This window comes from Fopius arisanus, unplaced genomic scaffold (genome assembly GCF_000806365.1).
Source record: "Fopius arisanus strain USDA-PBARC FA_bdor unplaced genomic scaffold, ASM80636v1 scaffold00065, whole genome shotgun sequence".
In the NCBI taxonomy this organism is placed as follows: Eukaryota; Metazoa; Arthropoda; class Insecta; order Hymenoptera; family Braconidae; genus Fopius; species Fopius arisanus.
This window is the reverse complement of record NW_011887804.1, coordinates 498,445-521,482: the sequence shown is the minus strand read 5'-3', so window position 1 is coordinate 521,482 and position 23,038 is coordinate 498,445. Positions and strand designations below refer to the sequence as shown.

The 23,038-nt window shown below is 37.1% G+C and overlaps 2 protein-coding genes across 2 annotated transcripts; both read left to right on the top strand.

Annotated features, from left to right (window-relative positions):
- The first annotated feature begins 144 nt into the window (after positions 1-144).
- LOC105269160 (cytochrome P450 4C1) lies at positions 145-3,376 on the top strand. Its single transcript, XM_011309196.1, has 10 exons — positions 145-378; positions 485-594; positions 653-743; positions 863-1,057; positions 1,114-1,183; positions 1,252-1,378; positions 1,447-1,519; positions 2,105-2,217; positions 2,300-2,537; positions 2,599-3,376. The coding sequence occupies exons 1-10, from the start codon at positions 204-206 to the stop codon at positions 2,937-2,939; spliced, it is 1,533 nt and encodes a 510-aa protein (XP_011307498.1). The 5' UTR covers positions 145-203; the 3' UTR covers positions 2,940-3,376.
- Positions 3,377-5,211: 1,835 nt separating this feature from the next.
- Positions 5,212-21,632, top strand: shg (shotgun). The gene is made up of 8 exons (XM_011309195.1): positions 5,212-5,626; positions 14,700-14,773; positions 15,112-15,250; positions 15,369-15,607; positions 16,097-16,285; positions 16,368-19,815; positions 19,905-20,057; positions 20,145-21,632. The coding sequence occupies exons 1-8, from the start codon at positions 5,527-5,529 to the stop codon at positions 20,285-20,287; spliced, it is 4,485 nt and encodes a 1,494-aa protein (XP_011307497.1). The 5' UTR covers positions 5,212-5,526; the 3' UTR covers positions 20,288-21,632.
- Positions 21,633-23,038: the final 1,406 nt, after the last annotated feature.

Below are 23,038 nucleotides of genomic sequence, written 5' to 3'. Positions count from 1 at the left end.
TGTTGAAGGAACGAATGGATTCCATATATTAAAAAATATTGTGGGAATTGGTATTTTATCCTCTATTTGACATAATTTTTTTATTGTTAATTTACCCGGACCAACAATGGGGAGTTGAGAGGGGGAAGGATATATACAGTCACTGCATTGAGAGATCATACCAGTGTGAAGAAAATTATTACTCCGTAAACGTAGGCCCGAAAATGGAAATGCTACTGATCACATTTACCTGTCTATCAGTTCTCATTGTTTACCAAATAATAAAAAAAATTAACAATTATTATTCATGGCGGGAGAAAATAAATCGAATCCCTGGTCCAAGTGGACGTTTTCCAATTATCGGTTTATCCTGGGATATTATTAAAGTCAAACGAGAAGGTAGAAACCCATAAAATTGGTGAAATAACAATGAAAGTTAATATAACATTGAAAGTTAATAATTAAAAAAATTTGACAACATAATTTGGTGCTGCTCTGTTATCAGATCGGTTGCGGTGGTTTCACTCGATGGCAAATCAATACAAAAATGGAATTTACAGAACATGGATTGGATTTGATCCAACTATTCACATCAACACACCAGAGAATGCTGAGGTGATTCTCACATCTGACTATCTGCATAATGTGATGATTAATTTAAGTTTATGTTCAGATTATTTTTCGGAGTACAACATTTATCGAAAAATCTGTCTTTTACGATTCTATGGTACCGTGGTTGGGTCAAGGATTGGTAACGTCATCAGGTAAATTGACGGTTAAAATTAAATAGAGCATGTCCTCTAATTAAAAATCTGTAAAAATCATTTCACTCAGACTTTCGCATAATTAATTGTTTAATTATTTCATCCTTCAACTATTTCAGGTGACAAATGGTTTCGCGATCGGAAATTGATAACACCGGCTTTTCATTTCGGTATTCTTGACGATTTCGCGGAAGTAATGGTGGAAAAAGTTGCAATTCTAAACGAGCGATTGAAGGAGCAAGTGGAATTACATGGAAATAAATCATTCGACGTGTTTGACATAATTGGAAAATGCTCATTGGACATCATCTGCGGTAATTCAATGGTATTGTCATCATTATTAATTTCTGATAATGAAAATTTATTCCAGAAACGGCAATGGGGGTCAACGTCGACGCCCAGAGCAAGAATGAAAATGAATACAGTCGGGCTGTGGAGGAGTATGTGTGTCTCTTTGAAATGTACATTATTTATATTCAGTAATCAATGAGAGAATTGATCTTGCCAGGTTATCAATGCAAGCAGTGAATCGCATGGTGCGCCCCTGGCTAAAATTCGACTGGATTTACTATCGCACCGAGATGGGAAAAAAATTCCGAGCAGCTATAGAAATCACACAGACGAGATGCACTCATGTGAATATTTTCTTTTTATAATTTCATATGAAATACTGACTTCAGACAAATATTATTTGCATTGACAGGTGATTGAGCAAAAGAAAATCGAGAGGCAGCAAAAAGTCAAAACTGACTGTCAAGATGTGGATGAAGGAATCGGTAATATTTTTTTTTAATAAAAATGATAAAAACATTGAGTAGTCAGTAATGATGAAGAGAGACTTGAGAATATTAAAATCTGTATGAGCTTTTAGTTCACATAGATTATTCACCATGTCGGTATTAAATTGTGGATAAATACTGTGCTTGAAGGATCCTCTAGGCTATTATTCGGTCACTATATATCTTCGTTAAATATTCATTAATTATACAACGGGGATTTGCTCAATGGAAATGTTAATTAATTGCATTGAAAATCTCATGCACTGAATATCTCCGAAAATCCTCATCCGATTTTATCAACTGAAAATACCGATTTTTGTGAAATAATTTATAACATTCACCGGATACGTATTGTCTTCTGCGCGATATGCCAAAAATGGCATTGACATTTCTTCTTACTTCAGAGGATATTTTTGTAAATGTGTCAACGAATACAACCCATCACTGTACCAGATAATTTAATTACCGATGGGATGGATTTAAATTTCGCGATTAAAATATTTCGACGCATTAAATTTGCTAAATAAAAACCCAGAAAGAAATGTTATAACTTCCAGATAATAATTTTCATTGATGATCCAGGAAAAGCAAAGAGACGGGCTTTCTTGGATTTACTACTCGAGAGCAGTGCAAATGCCGTTAAACCCTGGACAATCGAAGAAATACGAGAGCAGGTCGACACTTTTATGTTTGCGGCAAGTGATTAAAAGCATATGTGGACAATTGCACATTACTCAGACATTCCAATTAATGAATAAGTTATGGTGAAACTTGTAGGGCCATGACACGACTGGTGCACTCATAAGTTGGGCTTTATTCTGCCTTGGGAATGACGAGAAAGTGCAGAACAGTATTCATCAAGAGCTCCATGAAGTTTTTGGCAACTCCAGTGAGCCAGTAACCACTAAACAAATTCCTCAACTGAAGTATCTCGATAGAGTAATAAAAGAAGTTCTCAGAATGTTTCCGAGTGTCGCCGTAGTTAGTCGTCGTATTTCAGAGGATTTTCAAATGGGTTTGTTAGACTTTTAATTTTTTTCTATGTAATCACGACTAATTGTCGATTGTTTAAACAGGTAGGCATATTATTCCATCTGGATGTACCGTGATGATGCAAATTTATCAACTCCATCGCGACCCTAGACACTGGCCAAATCCCTCGCATTTCGATCCCGATCGATTTCTACCAGAAAATTCCAAGGGTCGACATCCCTTCAGTTATGTGCCTTTCAGCGGGGGCATACGCAATTGCATTGGCCAGAGATTTGCCATAATGGAAATAAAAATTGTATTGACTGAAATCCTCCGAAAATGGAGAGTCAAAAGCCGAGATAATCACGAGAATATTAAAAAATACAATGCCCTCATACTCAGGCCGCATGAGGGAATTTTCCTGAACCTTTATCCAAGGATTTAGTTAACAAATTAAATAAATAATAATTCCCCTTGATTGCGAGTAGTTCTGCACTATTGGAAAATTGCATTTGAAATTTTAATAGTTCAGAGGCAAATGTTGGGGTAAATGACATTATCCATAACACTTGCTCGCACCTCTGTACTATCAGTTCTATTGTGGCATGATATGTACTAGGTGATCCGTGAAATAACCAACGGTGAATATTAAAAGAAAACAACGGCCTCTCTATCAGAAGCATAACATGGTTCAGGGAATCTCATTGATAACTATCGATTCATTCAAATTTATGGTAATTCATTGAAAATTGTTGGCATTATAGGTGTCATTTATTTAACACCAAAATATTCGGTTAATTCACCGCATTATCACGAGTGATTGTGAATGCCCGATAATTTCTTTATGGGATTATGGAAATATATTTGGTTGGACGTATGCAATTCTGATTCCTTCACCATCAATTATGAGCTCAATCCTGATGATCTGTTTTAATTTTGGATCATTCATGAATTAAACAATGATTGTTCCTTTTTTAAATAGCGTTGCATTTACTCGGTCTTTTAAAGGGCCATTTATTTTTTATTTCAATCTGTGTGATTGACCGAATTAAGGGCTCGTTGGGGGAAATACACGATTTTTGATGACTCAGATGTCAGAATATTAAATTTCATTGCGAAGTGCAATAGAATTAATTTTACAAAAATTGTACCGCATTTTTTAATGCGTATTTTAGATATTCGCGCTTTTAATTATTTTGTAAAAATTGTGTAGTGCGACTGATGATGGGTTGAAATGTTTATGCCACACTTTAGCAATTCATATATCACTATACCCTTAACCAATTATAGCGAAAATAATTGCCCAATTACTGTAGCCCTGAATTGTCTAGCTGTTTGGTCTGTTGTAAATAATTTACAAGTCTGTAATTAGTGAAAAATATTTCAGTCTCGTAAAAGTAAGAAAATCGACGAAATTTCCACGAAAATTGGCTCTCCATTTTTAAAACGTGTGTCAATCAATACTGAATTTATGTATTATATGCATTACATATATAAAATTACGAAAAAATACATTCTGTTTGGTTTTAAAATATATGGTTTCAATCAGTTTCGCCTGTTTTTTATTCGCTTCAGTTTCGTATTTCATGTTTTTCCGATAAACGAACGTCCTGTTATCCCCTCGGGTTAAAAACGTCCGGTGAGATATAGGAGTCGCAAAGACAGATTTTTCCAACAATTTGAAAAATTGAAATTCACGTCACAGGAACGAAATCCCGGATGAAACCAATTGAAAAAAATATTTTTAATTTAACTCATCAGTCATCTCCAGTCTCTACACTCATCCACCAACGAATCCATACTTCAATCAGTCATCATTAAATTCAATTGTTCAACCGTGAATCTTGCAAATAGGAAAAAAAATCGATTAAGACCGAAGACTATTCCCTCTAAAAATAACCGCCACAAAAAATTCAAACGTGTCAAACGTGACCATTAAAAAGTGTAAATCGCAAATAAATTCCCGAAAAACTTCATAACGACAAAATGGACCTAAACTACCCGATCAACCGAATATTTCATCAAATATCACTCACCCCATCGTCAATTCGCCACATCCACCCGATCCATTCCAATTCCTCCAATTCTCACATCAAACAATCGAATTCCATTGTTCCCACATATTCATGAGTTTGTACCGGCAGTTTATCAGAAATCTGAAAGAATAAAAAAAATACCCATGAAACCATGAAAACAGCCAAATATAAAGAAATCCACCCGTGAAAGAACCACTCAAGTCCAAAAAGTGAGCTGTAAAGGGAAAAGAGACGTTGAAGAAAAAAAAGAGAAAACGAACAAAACGTCGAGAAAAAAAAAACAATTGAACATACCTGAGGTTAAAGTACTGGCGTTACGGTCCTGGACAATCAACAAGTAGTTCTCCTCCATATCCAGGTAGTGGGGAGATAACAGAGAATATACTGTTTGCACCGGGTATACCCCAGTGCTATTCCCGGTGAAAAGGCGACTCCGAGGGTGAGAAAGATGGAAAGCAGGTAGACGATGTTGAGAGTTTGGCGGCGTCCCTGCGTGGAATAAAGATGGAGTCAGTGGCATAAAAGTGGAATGGTGGGGGGGTTGGAAAAGGAAAAGACTTGTGGAGGGGAGAGGGTTGGGGGATTGATGGCATTGGTAGAGGGCGGAGGGGGAGGCCGATGGGGGGTACAAAGAGGGGGCAAAGCGTCGTGTATTCACTAGTTTCACAGAGTGGAGTTCAGTAAAACGCGTCTCTCCTTCCGAGCATCAGTCCAACCGTCGTTTTTTTCACATTTATCCCCAATGAAGTGCTGTGTTTAATTATTATTATTTTCAAATTCAGCAGTGACGAGTGTTACAATCATGACAATACTCAATGATTAATGTGAATAAAGTGTGGGATCTGTGATCCCAATTTTATCCGAATTTATATACCGATTTAATGCCAAGTTTCAAATCCGGTTTTACGCGAGTGATTGATAAATATCCGTCGAGATAGAGTCCTGAGTGGCGTTACCTGTGGGATATAAATAATTGAATATTGAAATTGGAGAAAAATGGTGATTTTTTTAAATGGAGGGATGAAAAATCGAGGATGGGCCTGGGCGAGGCCTGTGGGGACTCTCGCATTGTTCATTCTACTCACTGGAACTCTTGGTGAGTTGAGTTTAACTGGTTTTCAGGTGTGCCCCAGCCAGTAAGAGAGTGGTTTTGTGTATACTATGTACGAAAGCCAACGGAAAATACATGACTAACGTTTATGCGCATGCGCGTAAGGCCCCGATAGTACGAGTTGGGCATAGTATGGGGACCGGCTTCGTCAGCCTGTCAAATACCACTGCGAGTCCCTTATACCTGTATTTAAAAGCACTTCCACTCACTCTCTTCATTATTCCTTTTTTCCCCTTTTTCCCTCTTTCCTCTTTTTCTCACTTTTTTTTTCTCTCATATTTTGCTTTTATTCCATCGCAGATACTTCCTTTCGTATCAGCTTTTGAGTGTCTTCCATTACCTGAAACGACTCGGAATATTTCATGCTCTTTTTTATTTCTCCGAGTAAACACAAAGCTTATTTGTCTTTTGAATATTGATAGCTGTGACTCAAACGTATTGCCGGGTATGTGATGTCACAGAGGTTTATTCAATGGGAATGTATTGAAGGTACTCGATGATGCCCGAGGATAATACCGATTTGATACGACCAGATAAAAATCTAACTCACGAATAGATGCAGACATAGAAGTGAGCGTGACTAATCGTCTGGCAAATGCACAGGACTCCATATCTGCTCCTCACTATTCTCTGTTCACTTTCCACACTGATTTTTCTCTGAACAAAGCAACGAGTGAACAAAACAAAAAGAAAGAAAATATTCCCATTCACTCAACAATTTGATTTTACTCGCAATGAGCCAATAGTCCAGGTTTGTTTTGTAAATCCAGAGAGTGAATAGATAAAGCCCAGAGTGAATGGAAGAATTAAATGAATTTTGCTTTGATATTGCATAGTTATGAGATTTGTGTACGTATGTACAAAAGAAAAATAGATATACGTTGGTTGGTAATGGGGGCAAAGAACTGGTGGTTACACACTTCTCGTTGGACTTTTCTACGAGGAGTCGTGTCTTCTATTATATGGTATAAAGGCACGATAGCGTGCCCTAGCCATGTCTCAAGTTAAGTCTGTACCACCAGAAAAGAGCACCAGACACTAAAACGTCACGGATCTAAACTCTCAAAGGCTCCATCATGCCCTTCTGATACCTCCATTCCACTCAAATTTTTTTTTTATGATCCGGAAGTGATAGATAAGCTGTAGCTCTTAATATCTATCAATCGTGCATTCTCTTTCACTTGACATGACTCCAATATGCTTCATGTTGAAGTTTCAGACTTAAATTGTCAGTAGCATCCGCTTCAGTTCTGATTCACCCAAGACATCGAAATATCGAATCCAAAGAATTTAGAATGTACTCAATGAATCATCCGATGAATCCGGCACTTAATGACGATCCACTGTTGCACGTCAAATTACCCAGAAAAATTCAATTCCTTTCTCCTCTTCATTTTTTTAAGAATTGGGCAATCAGCTGGTAATCATGAGGATAATGGCAAATTGGCAGCTGATGTGGTAATTCAACTAGAAGTTGATGTGGAGTTGGGTTTTCCTCGCGCTCGATTCTTCGGTGATCAATTTTCCACGGGTTAATTATGTTCCAGAGTGAGGGCTTTTTTTTTCTTCTTGTTTTAATACCTGATGAATAAGCGTTAAAAAAAGTTTAAAGTGCTACGGCCCTGGGGTAGAGCCTGAAGTAGTGTAACTGGAATACAAGCTGGCGGATTCTTGGCGGTGTTGCCGGCTCATGAGTCGGCCAATGTCACTCCCCCGAGGCTCTACTTCGTTAGAGTACTGTGAGAATTTTATTTATTCACTTTTTTTTTACCTCTATGCACTACCTCAACTTGACCCCCTCACGCAAATTGGTGATAATTTCACGTTGCAAACATATTTATAACAGGATTTTTTATTTTCACTCCATGCGGGCCCTATCTCAGAGGAATAATGTTATCTTTTATTATTGGATGCTCTTGTGCATTTTGGTTTCCCCAAAATGGGAATTCGTGCAAACTCAGCACGTCACAGCTGTGATCCATCATTGATACACAAGGCACTTGGTAAATTTATGGAAATTCTCGTTGTATCAACAGATCGATGGGAGGCATTAGCATAGGATTCTCTCCATTTTTTTTTCCCATGAATTTTTCTTCATTTTTCTTTTTTTTCTTCATCTTGTTTGCATTCGGGTTGATATTGTAGTCAAGAGTTGAAGTGGTTCGGATTTTTTTTCTCCAGTTCGTGAGAAGAAATTCTGCTTTGTAGAATTACGACAGTGTGGACTAGAGATGAAAGATAAGATTACGACTTAGAGACGAATTGACGAAGAGGTGGGGAGTTCTTTATCTATTGGTGACGATATCATTTTGGTACAACCCCTTTCGTCTTCTGGAGTGTATCATAAACAGTGGGAACGATTTTTTTTTTATTATTCTTGAAATATCTCCTCTTATCTCAGGATTTTCCGACGAAAAAATGTCACTAATGACTTTTTATTCATCAATTTGCAGAATAAATAATAAATAGCAGTTGGGGTCTGATTTGATGTGGTATTAAGTTGAGGAATTGAGGTATTCAAACTTCTGGGTTACTCTCAATATATTTTTATCATTGCAATCCACTGGACCACCTGACCGCTGGAAAATCCCCATAACGTTGACATTTGACGAGTTTAATTGTTGAATTAGTTCTCATTATGTCAACGTTGTTTATTCAAATCAGAGTTAATTAAATCAGGGGAGTGTGTGCTGTTGGTCTGGCCAGCGATTATGGAATCAACTAGAATTACCATTGGACTTTGGGGGTCTCTTGTCATGCTCGGGTGACACAGACTGAAAAGCCATTATCGTGTCGAGGGAGGTGAACATAAAAAACTAAAATTCCCACACACTCGTGGTAAATCGTGATTAGAACGTACGTCTCTTCCCCTTCTTTTCCCTGTCTCTTTGCCCATCAGCCCTTCAGCCTCTGATTGTACCACATAAGAGGGGATAAATGAATGAATGAATGGAAATGATAAAAATGACTTATCACGAAGTGAGTCAGGTAATGTGCGTGGAGAAAACGAGAGAGGAGAAGGGGAAAAAAAAACTTGTAACGAATCTTTGTGCCTGACGTCATGCATTCCTTTCTTGTCAGTCAGCACTCGGATACTTGGAATTTAACGTGTGAATGTGGTTTCCTGCACACCATGTGCTCCAATAAGCCTATCACGAATGGATAAATCGATTTTCCGATTGAGTTTTTATTTTTGTACACGAAAATCGATGGCTTCTGATGCTTCTCGGTTACTCAGCCTCACAAAATTACCCATGACTTGACACTCACCGAATTCTCATGCACAATACGATTGATCCAAGAACCTCCAGGCCAAAGTCTCCAATAACCACGACTTCTCCATCAATTTCAATATTCGAGTTTATTGAATTTTCGAGATCAATGGACGGTTTGCCAATTACCAGAATAACAGCCGCATATTTCGCAGCATTTATACATAGAATTTACAATATTGTGTGAACGGTAAATATGATTGTTAGATCAACATGGAGTAAGAGTAGGTTTCCCAATTGTTTCGAGTTTTCACTCACTAATTGATCCGCGCAGACCTGCCCTGTGGCAATCATTAAAAAAGAACTGACTTTTTAAGGCTGTAATTTTTTTTTTGTGTTGCTCTGGGTTTGATGCGAGAAACTTACGTTTTAATCAACTTAAGTTGCGGATGTGTCTGTGACTGTTGGTATAAGAGGAGAAAAATGAGAAAAAGGGCAGGGCAAAGGGGATAAAAAAAAGTCATCTACAGTAGCAAATCAGTTTCAATTTATCTATGTTGGTGTCTGGCGCCCTGGAGTTATCCAGCTGTCCAGTTTCAGTCTTCCAACGTCGACTTTCGCTTCAGTTTTCTCCAACACTAGATCACGCAAACACTGAAACGCACTTGAGTGGCCCCTTTGAACTATCCATTTAACAGTTAATTCCAGGATATATATTTTTTTAATCCTTTTCGGCAAATTCAACCTATTATATTTAGCAGAATGTGCTAACAATGAATGGAATTCTATCGATCCAGTGTCCAATGGCTTTTCAAGCGTGCATCCCTGGGAATGCCCCCTTCAGGAAAATTCTTTGACTTTTAATTGAATTTCTGTAATCCAATTGTCGTTGGCGGATGTACATAAGGCTAGTTATTCCACAGCCACTTTACACCGGTCGACGGTTAATGCATATTAGGTTTGCTATTTTTCACGCTTTTTTTTATCACTCAGCACATGAGTAATCTGACACTCGAGTTTTTCGTGACATGCAAATGGTATTTATATAAAACAAATAATGAAAAAATTTTCACTTGGCTAATAATAATTCAATAAAATCAAATTGAACTGGGGATTACCTTGAAAATTTTCCCAATAGAATATTTTGTATAATTAAATTAATTATTCGTCATCAATTTCTCGAACAGATATTCCAGATTTTTACGTACAAAATGCAGATACCTTTATTTAAATGCTGCTTGATATTCTTCAATATAAATTACATAAATTCGCAATAAATAGCGCTCATCTAGAGAGTCATGCCGTTATTTTCAGTTCCATGAATTTCTCCAGAAAATATTAATCTCATTTGAAAATGATATATTAAGTGCTATCGAATTACGTTGATCAAGTTAAATAAGAATTGGTGTACCAGATTCTGCAATTCTATTAAGATCAGACACAAATGATGATTAATAAAAAAAATGACACGTCAATCTGCCAGATTATTGCTGCAATTTTCCAGTTTATGTAATCAAAAATCTCAAGACAGTCATTTCCCGAGTAAATACACAAAGGGGAATTCGGTACGGCCCTTGATGTACCGATTCATTGTACAGATTCCCCTCACCAATTTATTATGACTCATCGATTCAACTATTCTCGGTCTCTCTCTAATTCATTTATTTGATCGGCATGTACGTCGCTGTGGGATGTAGATACTCGTGCGTAATTTCGTAGAGGGGGTCATAGTACAGGGATATATTGAAGATTACAAGCCCAAGTACATGGGAAAGCTAGGGTTCCTACGATGAATGCAATACACTGGGGATTGTTAGACAGGGTGGGGTGAGCTTTTACAACTACCGATCAGCCACACACAATGACTCCTTTGTACACTTAAATTATTGATCGTCTATTTTGTGATAGCAGTTTATTGTGGTCAAATTTATATGTAAGATGATACGCCTTTTTTTTCATCAACCGGATGTTTTCCAAACGATCTCCATTCATTTATACAGTCATTTTATTTATCCGGGCATTCCATTTATGTTATATTTCCGGTAAATTAATTATTAACTTTAAAACCCGTTTTTATTATTTTTTAAAATTTTTGTCGATGTGCAACTGCTCTTCATTTCTGTGTAGTATACAGTTTTTCTCGTTGCGGTTGAGAACTAGTATTGTCTGGTTTTCAATGCTCGGTTGCTCGTCATTCAGGATTTCATGTATATTCGATTAACTAATGAGGATATGATGTCTTGTTCTATTTTCTGCTTGGGGCGAAGAGAGATACTGTCAGATGAACTATTTTGGGATTTCGTTTTAATGGAATAACAAAATATCGAGGTATTTGGGTCGTTTATGATTCCGTGCGGACTTTTATAGGCCATTAATGGTGAACAGAGAAATTCTTTGATTCATCATTGCGATCGAATTAATGATGCACCCAATGAGATACACTCTTTAGTTATAATGGGACATAAATTCGGGTTCTGTTATATCTTCGTATGAACTCCTCAAATATTCCTCATTTTTTCTTTACTCTTTAAATAAATATTAATTATAAAATATTGAAAGAGAAGTGTGTAATATAATAATATAATTATTATTTCCCAATTTGTAACTGTCATGGATAAATTCAGTTCATATCTGACAGTGATAAACTTCCATCAAATCATAATTAGCGAATGCGCATTAATTATTCACTAATATTCCAACTTGATTATAATTTCTGAGAATTATTCACCAATCAATGAATAATGTGCGAATAATTTGACACTTCCATCCGCGAAATTGGTATTATTGATTTTTTGGTTGAAAATATTTTCGACGTTAACACGAACAGGCGATCCGTTGTCACAGGTCGCAGGGAATGATGAAAATACTTAGACTGTTTATGAAGAGACAACCCGACACGTGGACCAACCCCATAGACAAAGGGCCTTGTCTTTGGGCCAGACCTCACACCCTGGACGAACGTGCGAAACTCTTTAACGAAAAAATGATAAAAATGAAAGATCGAGTCATCCAATAAAATTGTTAACGATATTATTTCTCCTATATTTTTTATGCTGAACCATCAACATCGTTCATATTCTGGTTTCAATTTGTCCATGAAAATTCGATGTCACTGCTGGTCCCAAAAAATATAATGGGAATACGAATTTTTTCATAAAATTATGCAACCATTCGCCAGGAAAGATCATCGAATCGATATTTTCCAAAAAGTATTAATTCCTATATCCATGACTCACCCATATTTTTTTCCCCAACAGATAAAAAAAAATAAAGTCTTTATCCATTTATCGTATACTGATAATAGTATCACATCCAGGCTGTCAGATACTCCGGGCTAATATGAGAGAACGATAAATATTTGGATCGCAAACTGTCCGTGGAAAATTGGTTACAATTTCCGGGATAAAATGTTAGAGTTGACGGGTGGTATGTGGGGGTATGGGTGGAGGATGGGTAGGTTTTGCAGATATCGTATATAAAGTACATCACATTAAATCTCAAAAATATACATTTCAGTTATATATTCCCAATGGGTATATAAAATTCACATGCGAGTGAGTTTCATGTGTATATGCAGGTTTATACACAAAATGACGTACGAACGAACACGAAATCCTTCGCGTCCGGCAATTGAACGGTTCGATAATAATTTACGTAATGAGGACGCGGGATCTGCGTGGCATACAATTGGCATGCAACCCCCTGCCACCCTCAATGCCCCCACATTGACGAATATTCCCTGAGTGACTGCAACCACATCTGCATTAGGGTGAAACTGCCACATATGCACGTACGTAAGTGCATTATAGTCACCCGCGTGCTTCTACTATTATCTTCCCTCAATGCCCCCATTAAATCCAAAGATTCACCCATAAAAAGTAAAACAAAAACGAAATCACTCATTTGCTCCATCCATAATTCACCCTTCGCTAATAAATCATTGAAAGAATTTTTATTACTTTTATGAAGACTATTTCGTTTTCTCATCATTGATAATGAGAATGGCTTATTAATATAGTATTCTCCCTGCTTGAGTAATTGTTTAAAAATTTATCGGATCATTACTAGTTTATGTAGAGATTTTTGGAAGATTTATCTGAATCGGTTATGTATGGATACATAAATAATAGAGAGACACTGGACGAATTCAAATAGTCGATATTCTCGAATATCAACCTTCTAGTTATTAACTCTATCAATAGAACATCGGTCTAATTTCTTAAATGACCGGCCATTCCGGGTAATGAACTTTTAGAGATATTCTCGGTTAACTGACTTCTTCGTTAATTAGAATAATCTGAGAGTCATAATTCAATTTTTGTATATCTCTCTGTACAGAAATACTTCAATGGTCGAAATCCGTTTTCGGTAATTACAGAGGAAATCTGTTTATAATCCTTTATTTAAAAAAAAATTTCTTATGAATCACATTTGTCAATAACTCACGCAATTATTGGTATTTTAAAAAACATCAAAAATAAAAAATTGGGGAATTCTCTCTATTCTTCTACTCTATCTCTTAATTTTTCCTGTTCTCCTCATCTATTTAATATAAATATTCTTCGATGAAAAGTTGAAGAGAAATTTTTATCTAATTCTAGACACAACTTTTCGGTTCACCAGCCGGTGAAAATAACTCATCGGAGAATGGAGTCACGCGATTCTCCCCAACTCCAGCGAAATACAGACAACTTTTTACCAGAATTTTCGATTCACCGCAAAAATAATGCAATGGTTTCTATTGACATTTTACCACAGACATGTATATTTCCATTTTATACCCGAGCTTGTTGTTTTCATGTACAGTATAAAGTCACCGAGGAAATATCCAATGTGTGTCATAGTGTCATAATACTTCTAAGTAAAGAGCACTGGATCGATAGATAATAGCGTACATTTTCCTTTGTCCCTCCATAAACGGATGTTTAGAACCTGATTAGAGGTAAAAAATTGGTTGAATTTTTTTTCCTCACAGGTTTAAACAATGAAAGTGTCCCATTGATTTTCTTGTCGGAAAATCTATAAATCATGGAGCACATGTGGTATTATCATCTGTTGTGAATATTTTATAGAATTCAGAAAGTTGATCATCCCTTGAGTGAGTTCATCAGATAATATTCGTGCTGAATTATCGATTATGAACTCCCTTGAACGACGAAACTGCGAAACTTTGTTCTCGTTATGGCATTATCGATCACATGTGGTGTACTGAATGCCGTCATAAATTCATGCATGCAACAGCCTTGGCCCACATCACAATTATCCAGGTGTATGTAGGGCAATGGCCATTTTCAATGTCTAATTATCTATCGAGGAATAATGTCTCGTTTGGTATTTTCTCGATCAAATGCTCGTCATAATTTTCTATTTTAGTATCACAACAGCCGAATCCGATTTCCCCAAATTGAATATTCTTTAATTTTCAATAATTACCGAGACGATTAATTAATTGATCTGGAATGATTCCAGAGTAATGATGTGAGGGTTGTATGTAACTTTAATGTTTAACTGAAATATTCCTGTTCTTGTAACGTACTAGGTACATTGGTGATTGGATCCTGGGGTAGACGAGGTGACAGACGAGATAGAGAGCATTTTTGCCTGTAATTACAGTGACTCGTGGTGGCTTTGACCTGTTCCACCCCAAAGGGTTGAAAATGCCCTGTTATTTCACACCCTTTCTTCATCATCCAGCGCTGAAACTTTTTCCACATTCTGTTCTGTTTACCCACACATATTTTTTTCTTTCTCCCAGCAAAAACTGATGGAAATAAAATGAGTAATGCAATTAAATCGGTGCGCTCACTGGAAGTAAATCTAATCAAATCAAATGAATGAATTCACAGGTGAAACAACGAAGCTGAGACACTTCAGGCACTTGGATACACGACCCCAGCACTTCAGTGTAGACGAATCATTGGTGAGTGCCTTATTGTTTATTTCATGGTGGCTTTTATTCAATTTACTCATGACCTCCTTCAATCCCAATTCTAACTACGACTATTGTGACGGGACTTTTTATCGAATTTATTTGGTTTTAAATATTTAAAATGTCGAACACTCTTGCGGAGGATAAAACATCAGAGCTCTTGGTAAATAGCACTCAGGTCTCTTAGTTTTACCCATCGGCGAAATTTGTTTCATGAATTATTCCACCACTTTCCGAGATCCATCCTCATCCTTGGTTAGTTACGTTTTAATTTGGCCTTATTTATTTGTCATTTAATTTAACGGAGTTTTTGCAACTTTCATTTGCAGACGCGGGATGATAAACACAACCACAAACCCGTTTTTTCGGATTGTTCGGTTTATGCACCGGTGGTCAAGGAAGAGGAACCAGCAGGAACCATGGTCATTCAGGTTCACGCAGAGGATAGAGATCCACCTGACGAAGGAGGTAATTTATTTGTCATTTAATTTATAAAATTAACTATCGTCATTTCCTTTGATTTTCATTGAGATTTTATGGCAGTGACAATGATTCGGATATTGTAAAATGGTTTTCATTTTTCTAGGAACAATAACTTATAGCTTTGTGACTGCACCCGGTGAAAAGCTCAAATTCGAGATAAACAATGTAACCGGTCTCATAAAAACGACGCAGATGCTCGACAGAGATGAGCCGGCACGTGAAAAAGAGGCGTATTTAACAGTTTTAGCCACCGACAATGGACGTCCACAATTGGATGACGTTTGCACCTTCAAAGTCACCATTGAAGATGTCAATGACAATTCACCAGTATTCGACAAAGTAGTAAGTCATCATTGCCATACAAACTCCCAATTAAATAGTAACTTTCCATAGCGGTACATAAAATACGACTCAACTAAACTTCTTACGCTTCTGAGATGTATTAATGACATTCTGCGCTTTTTAACATTTATCTCTCTCTGAAATCAGGTCTCACGGGGATATTCAATATACAAGGTTGGTCTGCAACTTTCGGTGTGATGGTTTATGTAATTGTCCCATATTTTCATTCACTCGTAATTGTCTCCCCACGCAAAACCATGAGCGATCAATACAATATTTATCGATGAAAAATTGAGCGCAAGAACCGAAAGTTGTTGATGTCATTGCACTGTAAATATTTAATGGGCACGATACATGTTACTTCGAGTACGAGGAAAATTGCATGCAGTTATTATTCAATCAGTCATCAATCATTAAAGACCGAGTGAAACCATCCCCCTGTCATTTATTTAATCCTCCATACGTCTTTTTTTTTTTGTTTAATCAAAGGTTTACACAGAATCAGTACCACAGGATTTACGAATTGATCATGAAGTTATGAGGGTATCAGCAACGGATATAGACGATGGGAATAATTCGGTGGTACGTTACAGTATCTCGTCGAAACGCCCAGAAGACAGTGGATATTTCCGAATAGATGAGAAGACCGGTGTTATATTCTTGAACCAAACGATCGACGTAAGGAGCTAACATTATCGTAAAGACTCGCATTTCCATTCACTCGTCGACATAATTTTCATATAATTTTATTTCTCTCCAGAGAGATCCAGAGTACAAATTTCGTTTGGTGGCTAGAGCCGAGGATTTGGGGAGAGAGCCACGTGGAAATGACATAGATTTGGACATTCGAGTTGTCGAATCTCACAAGAAAGCGCCAGCATTTTTGCCACGGTCGTTGGAGCCCATTCGTATACGTGAAAACTTTAGTGACTTTGATGCAACGATTGTACGTCTGGAGGGAGTTTCAAACATAAACGACAGTCCAGATTTACTATTTGAACTTTTGCCTGGTAGAACTGAACAAACAAACAAGGGTAATACCTTCAGATTGGAGTCATCAAAGAATACAGCGGACATAAAGCTCGCTCAGCATTTGGATTATGAAAGTAATACCGAGTACACATTGATTGTTCGTGTACAAAATAAGTACAATTTAGCTGCTGAAACTCTCGTTAACATCGAAGTGCTTGATGTTAATGATAATATACCAGTATTTCGTGAAATGAAGAAAGGCAGTGTTCTCGAGAATGAGCCGGCTGGTGTGCCTGTTATGCAAGTACGTGCCATTGATGCCGATGGTACATCAGAGCACAATCAGGTCACTTACTATCTCAATAATTTTCAAGAATACTTTGCCATTGACAAGGACACTGGCAATATAACCACCAAGACTGTATTCGATAGAGAGACTGAGGACACGTATAATGTCAAAGTAATAGCAGTCGATAATTCACCGAGTGCACTGTTTAAAACTGGTGAGCACAACAAAGGTGAGCAAGATTTTAGAATTGAAATTGCTGATAAGAATGACAATCCACCTCGCTTCACTCAACCAGTTTACACAGCCAATGCTATACTTGAGAATGCCAACATAAATGCTCTAGTTACTGAAGTTAAAGCATTGGATCAGGACACTGCCAGTCCCGTTATATACAGCATTATTTCTGGTGATCCTGATGGTAGTTTCTACATCGAGGGTACAACTGGTAAAATACGCGTTGCACGACCCCTTGATTACGAGAAAATAACAGAGTACAATTTAACTGTTCGTGCGTTCGACGGAGTTTACGACGACGAGGCTATGGTTAAGATATTCATTGAAAATGTTAATGATAATCCACCGGTTTTCGAGGAATTCGATATATATCCAACGATCGAGGAGGAGAAACTCGTTGACGGATGCATAACAACAGTTAAAGCCTACGATCCCGATATTAAAGACAGAAATGCTGATCAGCGTATTGCCTACTTTATCGTAAAAGAGGATCAAAAACCGCTGATTGGCATCGATAAATCTGGCTGTATGACACTGAAGAAGCCACTGGACAGAGATCCACCAAATGGATATCCAATGTGGTCAGTAATTGTTCTGGCAATGGACGATGATGGCTCACCAAAGGCACTCCATGGACACGTCACCATCAATATAACCCTCATCGATATAAACGACAATGCCCCATTTTTGGACATGCAACAGCCAGTAGTGTGGTATGAAAACAAACATGCTGGTAATATAACAAGACTGAAAGCCAGAGACTGGGACTCGGACGATAATGGTCCGCCCTTCAAATTCAGCATTGATCTCAAAACTGCTGACGAAGCGATAACAAGTAAATTTGCCATTATTGGTGACGATCTGCGAGCTAAAGTGATGTTCGATCGTGAGGAAAGAAAAAGTTATAATATACCAATTGCTATAAGTGACAGTGGATTGCCCACCATGACTGGCACATCGACACTGACTGTTGTTATTGGTGATGACAATGACAATGCCATGAGAGAGGGAGCGAGCTCGATATTCGTTTACAATTACAAGGGGGAAGCACCGGACACTGAAATTGGTAGAGTTTATGTCAATGATCCTGATGATTGGGATTTACCTGATAAAACATTCAACTGGTACGACCAGAGTCATCCTGGTTTTCGATTGAATCCGAGCAATGGTATGATAACACTTTTATCAGGCATCGAGAGTGGCACATTTGTACTTAGATTCAAGGTAACTGAGGAGAGTTTAATGGTACCGTATCACGATGTCGAGGCTTTCGTCAATGTTACAGTCAAAGAGATACCCGAAGAGGCTGTCGTCAAATCTGGATCAATAAGACTCTTTGGAATCACCGCTGAAGAGTTTGTCACCCCTAATGACGCTGGTATCAGTAAAAAGGATATATTCCAGGAGAGATTTGCCACATTGTTGAACAACACTATTGAGAATGTCGATGTATTCACCGTACTTCACTCACCCCATCACAATAATAAGAGTTTACTGGACGTTAGATTTTCAGCTCATGGAAGCCCTTATTATGCACCAGAAAAATTAAATACCATCGTTGCTCAGAATTCCAAGGAACTCTCCCAAGAGTTGGGAATTGAAATAATGCTCATTAATATTGATGAGTGCCTGTTTGAAAGAAGTCGCTGCAATGATTCGTGCCGCAGTGATTTGAACATTGGTACAGTGCCATATGCTGTGTATACAAATACAAGTTCATTCGTTGGAGTACGCGCTGTTGTAGATTCAACGTGTATGTGCCACGTGGCTGAGCCAATAATGTGCCTCAACGGTGGAACACCACTGCTCGACCGCTGTGAGTGCCCTCCAGGACTAGAGGGTCCACGCTGTGAATTACTTGGAATTGGATTCCATGGTGATGGATGGGCTGTTATGCCACCACCTGGACAGGCGTGTGATGACTCTCACGTGGGGCTTGAATTAATGCCATACGTTGATGATGGTCTTGTATTTTATTTTGGCCCAATGAGTTACAGTAAATTGCTCGGTGTACAAGATTTTATGGCACTGGAAATACGAAATGGGTTTGCTGTGCTTCATGTTGATTATGGCAGTGGTACAGTGTCACTAGATCAGAAAAAAATTAAATTAACGGATGGTAAGAGTCACAGAGTTGACGTTTACTGGACAAAAACGACTATCGAAATGAAAGTGGATAATTGTGGAATATCCGCGTGCATGCTGTTGACAGCACCAGTTGGGCCTAATGAATTTTTGAATGTCAATAGTCCATTGCAGATTGGGGGTACGTTCACCGATTTAAAGGAGATGGCACGTCTCTTTGGGTGGGCTTATAATCCTGTCGGTAAAGGGTTCTCTGGGTGTATTAGGAATATGACAATCAATAGTAATACGTATAATCTTGGTATGCCAGCATTATCGAAAAACGCTGATCCAGGCTGTGATCGTGGCACCGCTAAGGCAGTCTCATTTGGAATTGATTCCAATTTTCTTGTTGCTATATTAGTTTGTGTTGCTATTCTGCTGATATTGCTGCTAGCGGTTGTTGTACATAGGAGAAAGCGCGATGATTTGTACAAGGATATGGATGACATCAGGGAAAATATCATTAATTATGAGGACGAGGGAGGTGGTGAGGTTGATACGGGGTACGATTTGAATGTTTTAAGGCGGATTTATGATGCACCACCTATTGACTCGAAAATTGCACCATCTGCACATCAAGGACGAGGTGAATATTCATACGTTATCGATCATTCTTCATGGCATAACTCTTTGTCGCTTTTCTCATGGCATTTTTTTCGATTTTTTTTCCCTCAGCGCCTGATGAAGTGCCAGATATTTGTGGATTTTTGGACAGCAAAAAGGAGAGCTGTGACAAAGATCCTGACACTAATCCTTTTGATGATGTCAGGCATTATGCATATGAGGGAGAGGGTAACTCCGATGGATCTCTGTCGTCATTAGCATCTTGTAAGAATTATTTTATTATTATCTTCGTCTGAAGCGTTGATTATTTGGGAAATCGTGTTTATCATAAATTTTATTGTGTGCTTTCAGGTACCGATGATGGAGACTTGAAGTTCAATTATCTCTCGAACTTCGGCCCGAGGTTTAGAAAATTAGCGGATATGTACGGTGAAGAGCCGAGTGACGAAGAAAGCGATGGTGTTGAAGAGCGTGAAAGTGAAAGTTGGTGTTAATGCGCTGTCTCTCGGGTGTATGAATATTGCAAGGACTACAGATGAACTGTTTCACATTATGATAGAACATAATTTTAATTATGAACAATTGTAAGTAGACAAAATGTCGAACTTACTTGTACTTAAGCGCAGCTAATTACAGGCTGATGGCCTAAAAAGTTATTTTGAAAAAAGGACAAGACGATGTGTTAAAAGTGAAATACCATAATCGGATTTGACTTTCGTAACGCCAAAGAACGAGACCGCATCCAGGATGGCTCCAGAGAATGGAGGATAGACGTGATATGATATTTACAGAAGTCTCTGAGAATAAACGATTCGTCGCAATGATTCTGAATGGTTTTCTCTGGCAAAAGGTCACTGTAAATAATTTATTCGCATAATTTTAGCAGTGAGCTATTAACAATGAGCCGGAGTCATACGGAAAAACGATGAAAATATAAATTTGAACAGCGGATCAATACATATCATATTTAAAGTGACACGTTAATTAAGTTATTGCGACTTGATAAGTCTCAATTATTCAATTAACTCACCCTCAAACGGAGAAGAAGATTTGGAAGTGATTTAGTTTGCTGCATGAAACCTGAAGTATTGAGAGCCACCGTGTACGTATTTTTCTATTTTGAGAAACAATTCTTAATTGAGAAGTTAGAAGGCTATTGAAATCATGCGCCATTATATTGTTTTAGTAGCTTTTTCTTTTTGATTTTTTATTATCCATCAAAATGGAAAAATAACAGACATTCTGTCCAATTTTCATGTCCCAATTAAGAATTCCACGGAAACCCTCAATTTAAATATCCACTGACGTTTTTGCACAAAAATTAATCCCATACGTTTTATCAAGTTACAGCATCGAGTTATAAAACTAATAATTGTCAGTGATAGTACATTAAATGGAAAATTGTGTTATGCATAACAATGACTGAATCGCATACACAAGAATAATCATATTATATATAGATCATATATATTTCTTTGTTCATTCGTCATTTAAAACGAGAGATATTTGTTTTCCCCTATTTTTATGAATTTATCAGTTAACGGAAATACAGGATAGTATTTGACTGAATTTCAAAATAATATATCTTTTCTTAGTTTCTTTAATTCATCTCGAAAGCGGAGAATATCGATTTAGGGACGTGTGAATGAATTAATGTAAAAAAAAGTGTCAATACTCTTGAGAGTTGAATATGAACTCGAGGCTATAACAGAATCATGTATTACTTGTGTAAAAAAAAAACGATTAAAGGAGCAATTTTTTAGAATACTATTGTATGTGAGTAGACGTAAAACAATAACGATAATGTATCTCTGGGAGGCGAAGAAAAATCAAGTCAGATAACAACGGATCTTCATTTTGCAATGTATAATGCATTTTATATCGAATGTTTTTATGCAATTTCCAATATTAGAAGCTTTCTTTTAGAAAGGACATTGTGAATTAATGCAGGGTGCATTATTGGTTTACTTCTAGCTAATTGAAAGCAAAAACTAATTTAATGAGAGCAATTATTGAAAATCAATAGTTTGGTGAGTTGGAAGAAAAGAAGAAATAATTATTGAGGAATGTTTTTTTTTTTTATTTAATCAGGGCATAACCTGCACTAAATGACAAGTGCGATCCCAGTTGTAGTGAATTTAATTTATAACAAGGACGGGTAAAACCGCAGAGTTGATTAAAATGGGAAGATCGGTTAAAATATATCAAACGGAAATCAACGAGACAAGAGTGGCATATCACTGAAGGGATCTTAGAGATCCCAAAATGCTTCCATATGTGAAAATAAAAAGAGGAATTAACGACCGTTATTACTTTTACGTTTTATAATGAAAAAAAAAAAAATCGGCTGTTGACTGTATTTGATATGAAAGCAATTCAATATTATTATTGTAAAAATCATATTGTGGAATGTTTTCACAGAGAGGCGCGATAAACTTCAATTGTATCGTGTTAAGATTTTTTTTTTAATAACTCATACATATGAACTCATTTTTTTAATTTCCATTATTTTGTAAGCATTTTTTTTGTACAAAATAAAAAAAAACAAAAATCATTTCTGTATAACGTATCAAAATATATATATCAATACGAAAAATCATGATTTATGGCAGTGTATTAGTATTATTGAGATATCGAAATGCGTTTTATATTCAATTTTATTGAACATTCCATAGGGTAGGGATAAAGCGTAAAAATCGAATAGTAAAATAATAATGATAATAATAATAAGAATGAGTGATCTCAAAATTAAGCGCCCGCAGACGTTTGTTTCTTTCTCCCCGGCAGTTGGCGAATTATTATTTTTACAGACTTTGTAAAATTCGATAATTGCCTCGTACCTTTTGGTAACTGGATGCTAATTAGTGGGAATTGGCCCACGAAAGAGAAGAATTCGTCAGTAGTGGACGGATAATTTTTCTAGATACCGTTTGACTCGATCGATGAAACGCTAGTTTATGATACGAGTGGAGAATTCAGGTGTTCATGGATTATTGACTATCGAATGCATCGCGTGATACCTCTATTTCACACTTGTATTACAGACTAGTGTTTTGGAACGAATGTATGACAATATCGACATTCCTGTCATGAAAACTGTCGCTTGCACTCGCTGAGAATTGCAGTATTGAATATTCCCTGAAATATCGAGCATCCGCTTGCTCAAATGAAACTACAATCAATTTATTTTCTGAAAAATTTGTCAACTCTAAAACAATTCGTTGGGCTACCTCTTTTGCAGTTCG